Here is a 15,158-nt window from a genome sequence, read left to right as displayed (position 1 = left end):
AACTAGCTTTGGCCGCTCCGACGTGTGTAAAGTCCCGCTAGCAAATATTACAGCTGGAATGCTCCCCAGATATTATATGGCACTTCCAGCTGCGTGGGAAATGGGGGAGGTAGTGGACTCATTTATTTACCTCCTTCTATGCACGAGACCCTGGTGATAGACATGGCAGAAATGCAGTCCCAGCATTCAACAGACGTAACAGGGATATGGACACGTAAACACACCAGTTACAATACAGTGTGGTAAAGACGCTGGAGGGAAGCACGGGATGCCATTCCTCTGTGCTGGTAACTGGGCAACCGTTGGGAAAGGTGAGCAAATCTCCTCTGTGAATACAAACTCAGAGGGACCCATGTTTCCACTGCAGAAGGCCAAGCCAGCAGAAGGCTAGGAGCCATAGACCAAGCCCTGGCAGGACCAGTGCCCCCCTCTTTAACCCCAAGCCAGGGCTCTCTTCTGCAACGGGAAACAGTGGTAAGTGGCTCGTGGACTGAATGCACCTCGCCCTCCATGCTAGACCCTGAACACATGATACGGAGCAGGGTCCCGTGGGGCTCCTGGGCACAAAGCCTTTCTGTGTCCCCTATTTCTTTGATTATAGGAAAACAGCCTTCATTCAGCCTCCATGGCCTTCCCTGAGTTCCAGTGGGCAGATTCAAGCAGCGGTTAATTAGTGAAGGGAGGGGTTGCAGGAGACCTGGGAGAAGCAGTCAAGAGCAGCCTTGGGGCAGGTCCTGTTTCCCCAGCAACAGTACACACAATATCTTTGAGCTATTTTGCAGAAGTCAAAACTCCCTCCAGGTGTGAGAAGTTAATGATTAATGAGGGTATGCTGCCCACAAGCATGTAGACCCCAGACCAGTGGGACCTGAAGGCTGATGATGCTGACTTCTACTTAACTCACCACCAGCCCATCAGAAGAATGCAGGACTGTCATTGCCTTGATCCTTTTTGTGTACCCCTGACCCCTTTATACAGCCCCAACTATAAGACCTCTCCCTATTCCCCAGAGGGGGGGGGTAGTTCTTGAGGCGTGAGCCTACTGTGTTCCCCCTTTGCCTGGCAAAGTAATAAAGCTATTCCTTTCTACGCCTCCAAGGCTCTGTCTCTGTATTCCTATTCGGCATTGGTGAACAGAGGCCAGGTTTTTCTCTGCGACACACAGAGCCGCCGAGGCCGGGCATCTCACCCTCTGCCCTGCCTCTACACCCCTGCTGCAGCACACCCCTGCACTCCTCAAAATCAGGCATGAGACGTAAATGCAGGAGGAAAGCCCAGCACTCAAGCCCTCCTGGAGAACCCCCTCAGCTTTCCAGAGGAGCAAAGTCTTCAATCTTTGCTACCTCAGACTGCCACCAAGCTTGTTTGAAGAGCCCTGGCCAGGAACCCTGTTTGCATAAGGCAAAACACAAAGACACCAAGAATTCCTCAATGCCCTACGATTATTTTCAGATGGGTAAAGACTAAAAGATGAAGAGGAGCCACGGCCGGCCATGTGCTCATCTCCGTCCTTCAAACCTCCGCCTGGATTTACCACTAATGATGAGTCTGCACCCTGCGTGCGGCCTGGGGCTGGAGGTCATGCTGGCGACACGGGGTCCCCTTCCCAGAGGAGCCGAGTTCTCATGGCTGGGGTCTGTCGCCATCAGAGAACCGCCAAGGGGACGGCCTTCCTGCCGCTGTGGTGGAGACAGGCCAGCCTGGGCAGCCCTTGGGGCAGAAGGGCGGCTCTTGGCAACTGAACTCGTCTTTGTATTAAAATTTACGCCCTTTTGCAGGAGCGTCCTCTACCTCATTCCAGCCCCCGAGTTTCAGGGAAGCCCTCTCTGCAATTAGAACCTGCAAGGGTAAGCTGTGGAGCGGATGAAGTCCAGAAGTCACGCCCTCTGCCCGAAGCGGGGAAGACACCCAGCACCCCAGCTTCCTGCCCAGAGATCTGGTGTCACTGGGCTGCGTTCCCTTGAGGGAGGGGGGCATGGCTGGAACTTTGCAGCTGCTACGCCCTTTACTTTACATTGCTTTCCATTCTCATCTTTGTATCTTTCTCTATTTTTCTTATTCTCATGTATAATTGACATAAAGCAGGACTCTGATCATCTCACATGTGACCGGTTTCCCCTCTTCCGCAGGCCCAGCCTTCCTGCCTGCTCACAGGAGCGTCCACCCCTCCATCCAGGGAGCATCCATGTCCTCAACCTCACATACAGCCTTCAGCACACTTCACATGCTCTCACATCATATTTAGACATGTGTGTACATATATGTACACATGTTGGTAGGGTGTATCTGTGGATTTTTTCCCGATTTTATAGACATGAGACCGTGTCATTCCCACTGTGTCTTGCTTTTCTACCACCCCCAACGGATGCAGCTGCTCCTCTCCAGGGGGCCTTAGTCCTCTGCATCCCTTTCACTTATCTCCTTACCTCCCGGCTCTGTGGGCATTCAGACTGACCACCCTTGGATCCTCACCTGTGAGTGTCAGACCCTGGGGGACCACAGGATTATGACAAAGGGTCCTGGGATCCATGTGCCCACCGTGCTCTAGAGCAGGAGGTCGGCAAGCTTTCTTGGAAACTTTTAAAAAAATATGACAAAGAATATCTTTTTCATTTCTGGTATCTAGAATATAAAAAGAAATGCGACAACTTAATAATAAATAGACAAACAACCCAATTACAAATAGTCCAAACTTCCTAAAATGTTCTAGTGTATCTTACTGATTTAAATGTGAAAATTTTTTATTATCTTTAGATATCATAGAATTGTAATTTAAAATTTTTAATTTGGTATTTTACCCTCTATACAATTTTAAGTCTTGTTCCAGGGGTTCTGGGTTATGAGAATGGCTACTGTTTTACACAAATGAGAATCAATGCAAGAGACAAATGATTTCGATGCACTAAATTGACCTAATGAGTAACTGTGTTCTTTTGGAAAAGTGAATAACTTGTGCCAATCAATAGTTACTGCCAAATTGGAAAAATGAGTTAATAAAAGAAATAAATCATTCGTTCAAATGGCATAGTTTGACTGCAAAATATAGGCTGAAATATTTTGCAAAGGCAGGTATGTGAGTGGTAGATAAACATGTGAAAAAGTGCTCACTCGTTATGAGTGAGGAAAATGCAAGGTATAACTCCCATGAGATTTTATTATACACCTGAAATATATACAATTATCATTTTTTAAAAAGCAATGAGCAATAAGGAAGGAAAAAGGACTCAGTGCCAAGTTGCAAGGATCTTAATTGTCACATAGAGAAGTTTAATATTTTCCTTTAAAAAAATATTTGAGATTTTTGAGAAGGGTAATGATGTGACTTTAAAAATAAAGTTTCAGGAGGAGTACTCTGACATGTTCATAGAGTGGCTAATTTAATTAAAAGCATATAACATGAAAAAATCTAATAAAAAGCACAGTAGAAGGTTAGTATTAAAGTCATTAAAAATACTGAAGATATAATGTAATAAGCTAATCTGATTGTCCAACTGACATGTTTAAAAGGTTGGGACCAGGGGACTTCCTTGGTGTTCCAGTGGTTAAGAATCTGTCTTCCAATGCAGGGGACAAGGGTTCGAGCTCTGGTCAGGGGACTAAGATCCCACAAGCCATGGGGCAACTGAGCCCACGTGCTGCAACTATTGAGCACATGAGCCACAACTAGAGAGAAGCCCGTGTGCTGCAATGAAAAGCCGGCGTGCCCCATGAAAGATCCCAGGTGCCACCACTGAGAACTGACACAGCCGAAAATACAATTAAGTAATTTAAAGTTGGGAACAAACTTATCTTGCAGAATCTCCAGGAGTTTGTTCCATAGTTTAAATATTTTTACAGGACCTTCCCCTTAATAACGTTTGTACTTTGTCTGCAGCAACAGTTGTTGACAATTAGCTCCCACTTTATCACAAAACAAAAGACAATTATTTAACGTATCAGTCCTTTTGTAATTCACACTTTTTACCTCTTCACTAAGTCCTCTGTTTAGTTTTCCTAACTTTATTTGTTGATTTATTGGCAAGATATTCTGGATGAAGGAGGCAGTGCTCTGATTCACTGGCCCAGCCTCCTTCATGTGGGTCATGACTTTTCCTGTCTCTGCAGCTGTGCCATCAGAACACACTCCTATCCAGGCCACACTGGCGGACTCTGATCATACTGTGGGATCTTTGGACAATGTCAAGCTGCTATGAAAGTTTCTCAACGCTCCCTCTCACTCTCTGTGCTTAATCTCATTGAGGACCAGGCACAGCTGCCACCAGCGCTAATCCACAGACCACCCTGTGAGCAGCACTGCCCAGAGCTCTCTTGGGAAGTGAGGATGAGCCCGGGGCTGGGGAGGAGAGAGGAGCTGAGCCAAAGGTCCAAAGAGGTCCCTCCACCCAGCATGCTCTGATTCTGCAGTTTGAGAAAGAGATGATCTGGGGGAATTAAACGCTCAGAGAGGCTGCCAAGCATTTCTGAATGTGCTTCTCCTGATGCCAAGGAGGTCACTGCCCCAGGGACCAAGCCAGAGAGAATCTCACATCCACGCTCCCTCACTGACTCTGTTTGGTTCAGCAGTATTAGGAAACCCCACTTCTTTGGGATACGGAAGAGAGCCCCTTGGAAACTCTTTACCTTTTTAGGTACACACATTCCACTGAGAATGACGATGCCAGAAATACACATGCACGTAAACTCAAAATGTTGCATCCAGTTACAGGGCTCCTATAGACCTCCTGTCATCCACCCCAGGACACTCAGCAGACCTGTGGGCTCAGGGTAGGAAGCTGGCCTTGCAGGAATACGTCAGGTGAGTCCTGCACCACCTTCCCCTCAGGTGTGGGTGAGCAGAGTCCTGGGCTCACACTCAGGGCTCCCCACTGTGGTGCCCCCCACGTGCCAGAGGTCCCCAGATAGACAAGAGCATCCTCTAGAGGCAGGACAAGGAGTCACTCATGACAACGACACCCACACTCATCATCATGGTCCCCTTTTCCTCATGTGACTCAGGGAGTCCTGGGAACCCCATCACATGACCCCGAGACGGTGACTACTGAAACCTTTGGGGAGGTGGATTGCTGCTGTATCCTCCAATAGTTGGATTAAACCCCTTTCAGACAGTTGACTGTGGTGTGGCGTGTGCATCCTGAGGAAATGAGGGGCTCCTGAACCAGGGCTCTGCTGGGGGTGGGGCACTTCTCACAGTGAGGAGGAGAGGCCAGGAGCACGAGCACTGAGCAACGTTTATGGACGAGAGAGAGAGAGAGAGAGAGAGATGCGGAATCTGGCAAGGAAAAGCCATTCACAGCCTTGGGTACCACATTAAGCATTTGGGACTCCGTGGGAAGCCATGACTGAGGTGTAAACAGGGGACTAACATCCACTTACAGGGAAGCCTGTGGGATGTCCCCCCAGAATAGGAACGCGGCCGATGTGCAGCGAAGGGGGTTCCAAAACGTGAAAGAGGGACGCTGAACTCAAACTTATATTTACTGTAACAGGTCATATAGGGACAACCTGAGAAGGAGTTACCCATTTACCTTCACTGTGACCGAGGCAGGGGACATGAGGGTGTGTTTGTGTGTCTGTTCTAACAACAGAGGAAGTTACCATGGCTGCCCTTTGACATCTGTGATGTGTGTATACAGAGGGCGTGCAGGGTCCCCAGGAAATAATCTGGTTCCTCAGGGTCAGGACAGTGTGAGAGTCCCCAGGGAAGGGAAGGGAAGGGACGGGAGGAGCGATTCCCAGCCAGAGAAGGGCCGCTTGTATTCACTCTGCCCAAACGATCTCATGACCCGCACCTCACTGGGCACAACCTGTGGGGTGTGAAGACTCAGGCTGAGTCCTGCCCGCGCCCTTTTCGGCAGGATTAGGTGCCTTGCTCAGGAGCACACAGTCACTTAAGGGCAGAGCTGGGAGCAGAACCTGGGCCTCCAACAACCAGCCCACTGCTCCTCCTCCTCTTGCACCTCTGGGAGCCCCAGAAAAGACCCACCTGCTCCCAGGGAGTGATGTCCTGCATCCGTCGGGAAGAGGCACCTGAGCCAATCATGGCTAAAGCAGCATCACAGCTCAACACACACGCAAAGACAAAGCGCCCTCAACCCCTGGGCAGATAACAAGGGCAGACAGATGCCCAGGGATCCTGCAAACACTCCGCATCCGGCTCAGCCCAGCGCGATTTGATTAAGATGAGAGTGGCCCCCAAATAAGAAGGACGTCTGTCCCCTCTTCATGTGCCCTGGGATCTGACTGGGTAATAAGATAATCAGGCATTTGTGGGGTAGAGAATTCAGCCCTCAGGGAGGCCCCATGGAAGCCTCCATGTGTCTGAAATGCTGTGAGTTGTGAGCCTGTGGACGTGTCCCTGAGCAGCGACATGCCATCCTCACCATCTCTCCTTGAAGCCCAATGTACCTCTCTGCTGCCTCGCTGTGGAGTCCCCCAGGGCACCACACACCCTGGGGAAATCCTTACAGACAGGGACGGCACTAGCCTGCCCTCAGGACACAGGGTGGTGAAAAGGACTCAGCCCAGAGCTCTTAAACACACTGACAATCTGAGGGCCAGAAGAGCAACAATTATTTAAGCATTCTTGGAAATGCCAAAATTTTCTTTCTTTTACTTTGTAATAATTTTTTCCTCTGGGCTTCAGAACAGACCTGCATTGTCAGCACAGCACAACCTCCCTCATTCCACCCTCCCTTCCCTCAAACACACCACACACACACACTCTCACACAAGAGGAACCCATGCAGGCAGGGTCTCCTGTGAGTTCATAGAGAGCCCAAGGCCCAGGGAATTGGAGCCCCTCCCCTGTGACACCTGGTGGGTGTGGGGGAACCTAGTTCCCCTGCAAGATGCAACAGGTGGATGAGCTGAGGTTGGTGGAGGGGCAGGGTGCTGGGGATGCAGCTGGAGAAAAGGCTCCTCTTCAAACAGTTCAGAGCCCTGGAGAAGCAGCCCAGCACATTGAGCTACACTTTCTTTGCCCACAGTGGATGCAAACAGAGAGCCCCTTGATCTCCTCAGCCAGTAGGCAGCGCCCTTGCGTCTGGTACCCAGCTTGGTGGAGACAGAAGCTCCCACCTCTGCCTGAGCCCTGGCACTCAGGTGCCGCTCCCATAGTGACCCCTGATGACCAGTAGCTGCCACCTAGAACCAGCTGCTGTAGAAGCAGCAGCCCCACTCCTTCCTCCATCATCAACCACACAAGTGAGGGCTCAGTTGGTGACTGTCGACATGTCACCAGGCTTTTACCTGGGGTCTCCAATGACATCACTTCCTCCCCCTCGCTCACCCATTTTACAGTAATTGTACCCAGAGCGGCAGGTCTAATTGAAACAACACGTGGACTTTCAAATATTTAGACAAATGGTCTGTGCGTCTCCATTCGTGCTCTTGCTCTGGGACCCACAATATCCAGCCCCTGGCAATACCCTGGGGAGGTTTCCCCACAAAAGGCCAACCAGTTCATAATGGTTGGTTGAGAGATTTAAAAACTGCACGCGGACTTCCTAGGTGGTGCAGTGGTTAAGAATCTGCCTGCCAATGCAGGGGACAGGGGTGCAATTCCTGCTCCGGGAAGAGACCACATGCCATGGAGCAACTAAGCCCGTGCACCACAACGATTGAGCCTGTGCTCTAGAGCCTGTGAGCCACAACTATTGAGCCCCTGTGCCACAAATACTGAAGCCCACGTGCCTAGAGCCCGTGCTCCACGAGAGAAGCTACAATGAGGAGCCCATGAACCACAATGAAGAGTAGCCCCTGTGCGCTGCAACTAGAGAAAGCCCATGTACAGCAACGAAGACCAAACGCAGCCAATAAATAAATAAATAAATAAATTTATAAAAAGCAAAGCAAAACAAAACAGAACCGCAGAGCCGGCACTGCTGTCACTTCCAGCTGTCCCCACTAAAACCATGCTGTGTCCTGCGCCAGGGCTGAGCAGCAGAGGGAGATTTCTGTGAAGGACCTGGTGGTGACGGCCAAGGACATCAAAAGGCTAGAGCTGGACCCCAAACATTCCTGCTCCCCCTTCCTTGCTTTGTTATGTATCTGCCACCAACAAATATCTGAAACAGTTTTCTTTTCAACCTGTAGGCTCTCCTGGATAAAAGGATCCCTTCAGTGTATGACTCACCATAAAAGGTGCTATTTTGTGAAAGTGTCTCTTCCTCATTCCAGGAAGATCTTTGCCTTCTAACAGGATTTGGCAATGCTGCATCTTCCCTATCGATACCTTCCATGGTTTAATGTGGAGTCTAATTATATCCCACCTCAGCCCAGTCTGACCCTCTGCAGAATTAACGAGCAAACAAACAGAGATGTGCAACACAATAACTGCAATGAAGAATACACTAGAAGGAACCAATAGCAGATTAATTGAGGCAAAAGGGCAAATAAGTGACCTGGAAGGCAGAATGGTGATAACCACTAATGCGGAAAAGAATAAAGAAAAAAGAATGAAAAGAACTGAAGACAGCCTAAGAGACCTCTGCGACAATGTTAAATGCACCAACATTCGCATTATAGGGGTCCCAGAAGGAGAAGAGAGAGAAAGGACCCGAGAAAATATTGGAAGAGATTATAGTTGAAAACTTCCCTAACATGGGAAAGGAAATAGCTACCCAAGTGCAAGAAGCACAGAGAGTCCCAGGCAGGATAAACCCAAGGAGAAACACGCCAAGACATATAGTAGTCAAACTGACGAAAATTAAAGACAGAGAAAAGTTATTGAAAGCAACAAGGGAAAAACAACAAATAACATACAAGGGAACTCCCATCAGATTAACAGCTGATTTCTCAGCAGAAACTCTGCAAGCCAGAAGGGAGTGGCATGATAAATTTAAAGTGAAGAAAGGGAAGAACCTACCACCAAGAATACTCTACCCAGCAGGGATCTCATTCAGATTCGAGGGAGAAATCAAAAGGTTTACAGACAAGCAACAGCTAAGAGAATTCAACATCACCAAACCAGCCTTACAACAAATGCTAAAGAAACTTCTCTAAGTGGGAAACACAAGAGAAAAAAACGATCGACAAAAACAAACCCAAAACAATTAAGAAAATGGTAATAGGAACATACATATCGATAATCACCTTGAATGTAAATGGACTAAATGCACCAACCAAAAGACACAGACTGGCTGAATGGATACAAAAACAAGAGCCACATATATGCTGTCTACAAGAGACCCACTTCAGACCTAGGGACACATACAGACTGAAAGTGAGGGGATGGAAAAAGATATTCTATGGGAATGAAAATCAAAAGAAAGCTGGAGGGACTTCCCTGATGGCACAGAGGGTAAGAATCTACCTGCCAATGCAGGGGACATGGGTTCGAGCCCTGGTCCGGGAAGATCCCACATACCGTGGAGCGACGAAGCCCACATGCCACAACTACTGAGCCTGTGCTTTAGAGCCGGGGAGCCACAACTACTGAGCCCACGTGCCACAAATACTGAAGCCTGCACGCCTAGAGTCTGTGCTCCCCAACAAAGAGTAGCCCCCGCTCTCTGCAACTAGAGAAAGCCCGCACGCAGCAATGAAGACCCAACGCAGCCAATAAATAATAAATAAATTAATTAATGTTTAAAAAAAAAGAAAGAAAGAAAGCTGGAGTAGCAATACTCATATCAGATAAAATAGACTTTAAAATAAAAAATGTTACAAGAGACAAGAAAGGACGTTACATAAAGATCAAGGGATCCATCCAAGAAGAGGAGATAATAATTATAAATATACATACACCCAGTATAGCAGCACCTCAATACATAAGGCAAATGTGAACTACTATGAAAGAGGAAATGCAAGGCAGAAAGAAAGATACAGATGTAGAGAACAAAGATATGGATACCAAGTGGGGAAAGCAGGGAGGGTTGGGGGGGAATGAATTGGGAGATTGGGATACCAAATTGTACACTCTAAATATATGCTCTTTATTGTCTGTTAACTGTATCTCAATAAAAGTTCTTAAAAAAATAATAATATAATAAAAAAATAATAATTTATTCTATGGAAAACTAATTTTTCCCCAATCTTTGAGTCAAGCTGTCACTCTGGGAAGATCATTCCTGTACATCCTATGGCTTGGCATGCCCTAGGGTACCCCAGTTTGAGAGGCAGAGAGGTGGTCTCCTCTCTGAAGTTCCCCCTGCCCTCCTCTGCAAACCTTTCTGGTTCCAAGTTCCTGACTTGAGGTGCAGAGACCAAGGATCTGGCGGAAGCTGCTCTGGAAAGGGAATTCCATGTGGCACAGGAGGCTCCCCCAGCGTAGACATTGTCATTTCCAGGAGGACTGACAGGGAGGCTGGGTGGTCCTCTCTGGGCACTAACAGGTCTGTCTCCCACCCCCGTGTCTCCCGCACAGACCCTGACAACTCGCTGAGTGTCAGCATCCCTGAATCATCCCCGCTGCGGGTCCTCTTGGGAGCCCCCTCACCACGCCCTGCGACTTCATCGGCCCCATGCACCCTGTGACCACCGCCCCCCTCGGCCCCAGAATCAAGTGGAGCCGCATTTCCAAGGAGAAGGAGGTGGTGCTGCTGGTGGCCACTGAAGGGCGGGTGCGGGTCAGCAGTGCCTACAAAGACAAGGCCACGCTGCCCAACTACCCGGTCATCCCCAGCGACCCCACCCTGGAAATCCAGAACCTGTGCTCCAAGGACTCTGGGATCTATCGCTGCGAGGTGATACACAGCATCAAGGACAGCGAGGCCACCCTGGAGGTGGTGGTGAAAGGTGAGAGCCTCCCACAGGGACCCTGCTTCACCTGCAAGAAGAACCGGAATGGCATCCTCACGGGTGTGCACCCAGGCTGGCTGGCTTTCAAATCCCAGCTCCTCCCCGTGAAGGTTTACCTCAGTCAAATTACTTAACTTTCAGTTGCTTCCTCTGTAAAACAGAGAGGATAAGTCCACTCTTTGTGGAATTTAAGTGAATTAAATACTCTGGGGCTACAGTCACGTGTAAAGGACAGTCTGTTCTTCCAACAAATCCTGTGATTTGGTTGCCCTGTGATCATCCCCATTTTATAGACAAGCAAACTGAGGTTAAGTGACTTGCCTGAGGTTTCTCTGGAGGTGAACCAGAGCAGTCTCCTGACTCTCCACCCAGGTGTCTTTTCCTGCCCTCACCTCCAGCTCCAGAAGCCAGAGAAAGGGATGAGGACTCCCCAGTTCCTTTTCTCTCGATGGACCAAAGAATTTGGTTGTGTCCTTGGTTGGCTTTAGGACTTCAGTCAGCACCAGATTTTTTTCTGTTGGGAGACTCTGCCGATGATGGGCCACTCCTGCCTGTGCCTGAAACAGGACTCCCCCCAGGATGCCGCTGCGCTGAGGGTGCGTGGAGCTGTGAGTGTCTCTTTCTGCAAAGCAAATATGGGGTCCTGGAGTGACAAGAAAAAATGATAAGGAGGCAGATTTTAGTTCAAGTCAAAGAACTTTCCAATTATCAGAATTATCACAGGTTTCCAAGAAGATGCCTTGTGAAGTAGTGAGCTCCCCGTTACTGGAGCTGCTCCAGCAAAGGCAGAAGGACCAGGTGCAAATGTAGAGACAGGATCCACCCATCAGCTAGAGGCACAGCCCAGTCCCCTTGACTAAGTCCCCTTGACTCTTACCCTAACTCTGCAAAAGCCTGGGTGATGGGAGGCTGTGCCTGAGCTGCTCTCTCGCCCTCGTGTGTCTTGCAGGCATCGTGTTCCATTAGAGAGCCATCTCCATGCACTACACCCTGAACTTCAACAGGACACAGCGGGCCTGCCTGCAGAACAGCGCCATCCTCACCACGCCCGAGCAGCTGCAGGCCGCCTGCAAGGCCAGCTTCCACCAGTGCAACACCAGCTGGCCGGACGACCAGACTGTCAGGTGAGCGAGCCCCAGGCCACCATCAGAGTGTGGGCACGATGGGTTGGAACATTGACCAGCGCTGAGCTGATGCCAGCCTGACACTGAGGCCAACCTCGGCTGGGGCTGGAGGGACACCTTAACCAGTTCTAGGTCAGGCCCCGATGACCTGTCCCAAATCCTTGGTCCTCTGTCCTGCCGTGGAGTGAGTAACCACTAGCAACACTGCCCTACAGGAACATTTTCTCCCTGAAAATTACACATCATTATTCTTCCTACTCATTTTTCTCTTTGCCACTATTTCTTCACTTACTTCTTTCTTAAACTTTGGGGGTTATGTATTTTGTGAATAACTTTACATTCTGTTTGCTTTTTTTTTTTTAAGGTGAAAATTGGTTGCTTTTATTTATTGTGAAAACAACTGTATGAAATGATTTGCAATTCAAAATGTGGAAAACTGCTTTGAATAGCTGGGAATAGCTAGAGCATGGGAAAACATATGCAAACAACCTTCACTGCCTCCAGAGTAGACTCTACTTATTTATCTCAGATGACATCAGAGTAGCAATGGCAGCCTCTGGTAAATGGAGAAACAGCAGCAACGTCCTACAGTGAAGCTGTGATGAATTACTAAGCTGAATTGTTCACTTCACTAATCCTACAACTTCCCTACATTTATCTGTCTATACACTCCTACTTCCTACAGGACAAACACCTAGCAAAGTGGTTCCAAAAGACAAATGAGGTAGAAATTCAGTTATATTTGTCTGTAAGACAAATCCAATAGAAGGCAGCTGAGGAAACTGGGAACTACTGCAAAGTTTTACTATCTAGTCCAGGTGATGAAAACAAAATTTTTCTTTCACTGCTGACGGCTCTCAGGAATGAAATTAAGTATCAAAACCCTCCTCACTTCTCTAGGAGTGATTCCAGCTCTTCTTGCAAGGAGCTGAGCTGCTCCTTTTCTCGGTCCTCCTTTTGTTTCAGTTCATCCAGCACAGCCTGAAATCTGTTCTTAAGAGCCAGGTTTTCCACTTTCATGATGAGATCCTCCTGTGGCTTTGCCCTGTCCTGGATCTCTTGGAGCGTGCCTTTCATGTTATCAGTCTGTTTCTGAATTCCCATAACCAGCTGATTGGTTCCCTCGTTTTCTTGGTGCTGTTCATCTGATTCATTTAGCTTGTCCTGTAGCTGCCTTTCCAGATCTTCCTCAGTGTCAATGATGTTTCTATCTTCTTCGTCTTGATGCTGTGTCTCATCTTCATCTTTGCTGCTGCTGAGGTCATTGAATACCTCCCGAAGCTCATCATGTTCTAATGAGTCATGGCCCTGCCTGTGGCCAGACATTCCTGGGGAAGACATATCAAGGCCTTGATTTTCTGTTTCTTTTGTTTCGTTTTCAGCAATTATCTCCCAACGGGTACTGACAGCTTCAGCCTCCGTGCTCAGCAACCGCTTTACTTCTTTTTCCACACCTGGTGACTCAACAGACCTCTTCTTTGCTCTCTTACGGAACCTTCTCTTTCTGACATTTTTTAGAGGCAGAGTTCTGTTTGCTTTTAATGAGGCAAAACATACGTAAAGTAAGCTCCATGGCCCATTGCTCCCTGAGCGCGGCTGCTGAGGGCTGGGCTGCACAGCAGGACAGACAGACCTGCCTTCGAGGGATCAATCCTGTGAGTGAGCCCAGGGGCCTGGCCTTCCCTCCAGGACTGTAAGGTCCCCCAGTGGCTCCAGAGCAAATATTTGGTCCCAAAGATTTGTCTCCCCCGTAGCCCTGAGAGGCTGTGTGCTGTGAGGGAGGGGTGGGGTTTCCCCAGAAGGAGAGCAGGGTTTACCTGAGAGCTGACCCAGGAAGCCTGGTAGAGGGAGGAGGAAGAGCAGGGCAGGGAAGGCACCCAGTCAAGGCATCTTTGTTTGTTTTCAAAATCACACCGGGTTCCCTGTGGGTACCTGAAGCTTCCTCCCCCCACCCAGCTCTGGGAAAGGGTGTGGAGCGCAGAGCGCAGGTGGGTCCCGGGAGCTGCACTGTCTACACACAGCTCCCATCAGGCAGGAGCCGACGCTGCTCCCGGGGCTCTTATGCCTCAGCACGTGCAGCCACAGGTGAGCAGGGACCCCGGAGTCCCAGGAGGAAGGGCCCAGGGGAGGCGGGCTGCACAGGAGGGGCTGCGGCCACACGTGGGCCCTTCCAGCTCAACGGATGTTTAAGAAGCGCCTGCTCTGGGCCAGGCGGGACCAGAGCCTGAGGACCCACCTGAGCAAGGCCCGGCCCGTCCTTGAGAGACCCTGGTTGAAGGCAGGGTGGCCCACGACCTGCCCATCAGCACACCTGCGGGGCGTGTCCACAGCGGGGAGGGCAGGTGTCCTGGAGCAGGGACGGAGGATGGGGGGCAGGCAGGACACCGGGTCTGAGTGGGGGGTGAAGGGGGCATCTTCGTGGAGGAGGCGGGAGAGGCGGCCCAGGGAGGGGAGAGCCCGAGCCCCAGCCTGAGGAGTGGGGGCGGCTTGGCTGGGGGGGCAGGAACGTGTGGGAGGCAGGGGGTGGCCCTGAGATTGGGCCCCTCAGAAGGGCTGGTGGTACCGGGGACCGAGGACAGCGTGTCAGCACCTCGACTCCCTGCAGAGCCCTGTTCTCACCGTGCTGAGCAAGGAGCGCTTTAGAAGCACCTGTGCCCACATTCCCCGGGGCCCCGGGGCTCCCTGTGAGAACTGCTTCAGCCCCTCTGGGTCGGAGGCCGAGTCTGCAGGGCCCCGCCCCCACCCAGCGGGTTGGAAGCCCCTGGAGGGCACAGCCTGGCCCTCAGGATGCTGGGTTCTGGGCCTGGCCAGGCCTGGGGCTCCTGCTAATGGGGGAGCCAGGCCTGCTGCAGCCACCTGCTGAGTCCGGGGTGGCAGGGGCCTGGGGAGATGCACCCACTGCCCCACTTCAGCCCTGGGAGTCAGGGTGTGAGCAGGGAAGGCCCGGGTCACACGGGGCACCTGGATTCGGCCCCACGTCCCCACTCTGCACCTGTGCCTGCAGGACAGCGTGTGGGGACACAACTCGGTGGAAGACGCCAGGGCAACCATGGAGCTCTACCGAGTCTCCAGGAGAATTCGAGACCAGTGAGGGCTGCCCGCCTGCTGCTACTCAGCCCCCTCCCCAAAGACGAGACCCTCCGTCTCTTCAGAATGACTCTCTTACTTTTGAAAAACGCATTTTTAGCAATAAAGTGGCTGTATATTTTCTCTACTCCCTCGGATCCTCCTCCTGTCTTTTTCTTTCCTCTCTCTGAGCCGGGTGTCGGTGGACACCACCCAGCACTCAGAGGA

The 15,158-nt window shown here is 50.3% G+C and overlaps 1 protein-coding gene and 1 pseudogene across 1 annotated transcript; both read left to right on the top strand.

Moving 5' to 3' along the window:
- Nucleotides 1-8,197, top strand: part of LOC130844523 (uncharacterized) — a 28,138-nt pseudogene extending 19,941 nt beyond the window's left edge.
- A 2,266-nt stretch (nucleotides 8,198-10,463) lies between these two features.
- LOC130844522 (aggrecan core protein-like) lies at nucleotides 10,464-11,868 on the top strand. Its single transcript, XM_057720728.1, is given in 2 exon segments — nucleotides 10,464-10,737; nucleotides 11,690-11,868. Coding segments are annotated over 2 exon segments (453 nt in total).
- The last annotated feature ends 3,290 nt before the right edge of the window (nucleotides 11,869-15,158 follow it).

Source organism: Hippopotamus amphibius, chromosome 2 (genome assembly GCF_030028045.1).
Source record: "Hippopotamus amphibius kiboko isolate mHipAmp2 chromosome 2, mHipAmp2.hap2, whole genome shotgun sequence".
Lineage (NCBI taxonomy): Eukaryota > Metazoa > Chordata > Mammalia > Artiodactyla > Hippopotamidae > Hippopotamus > Hippopotamus amphibius.
This window is presented reverse-complemented; position numbering and strand designations above follow the sequence as displayed.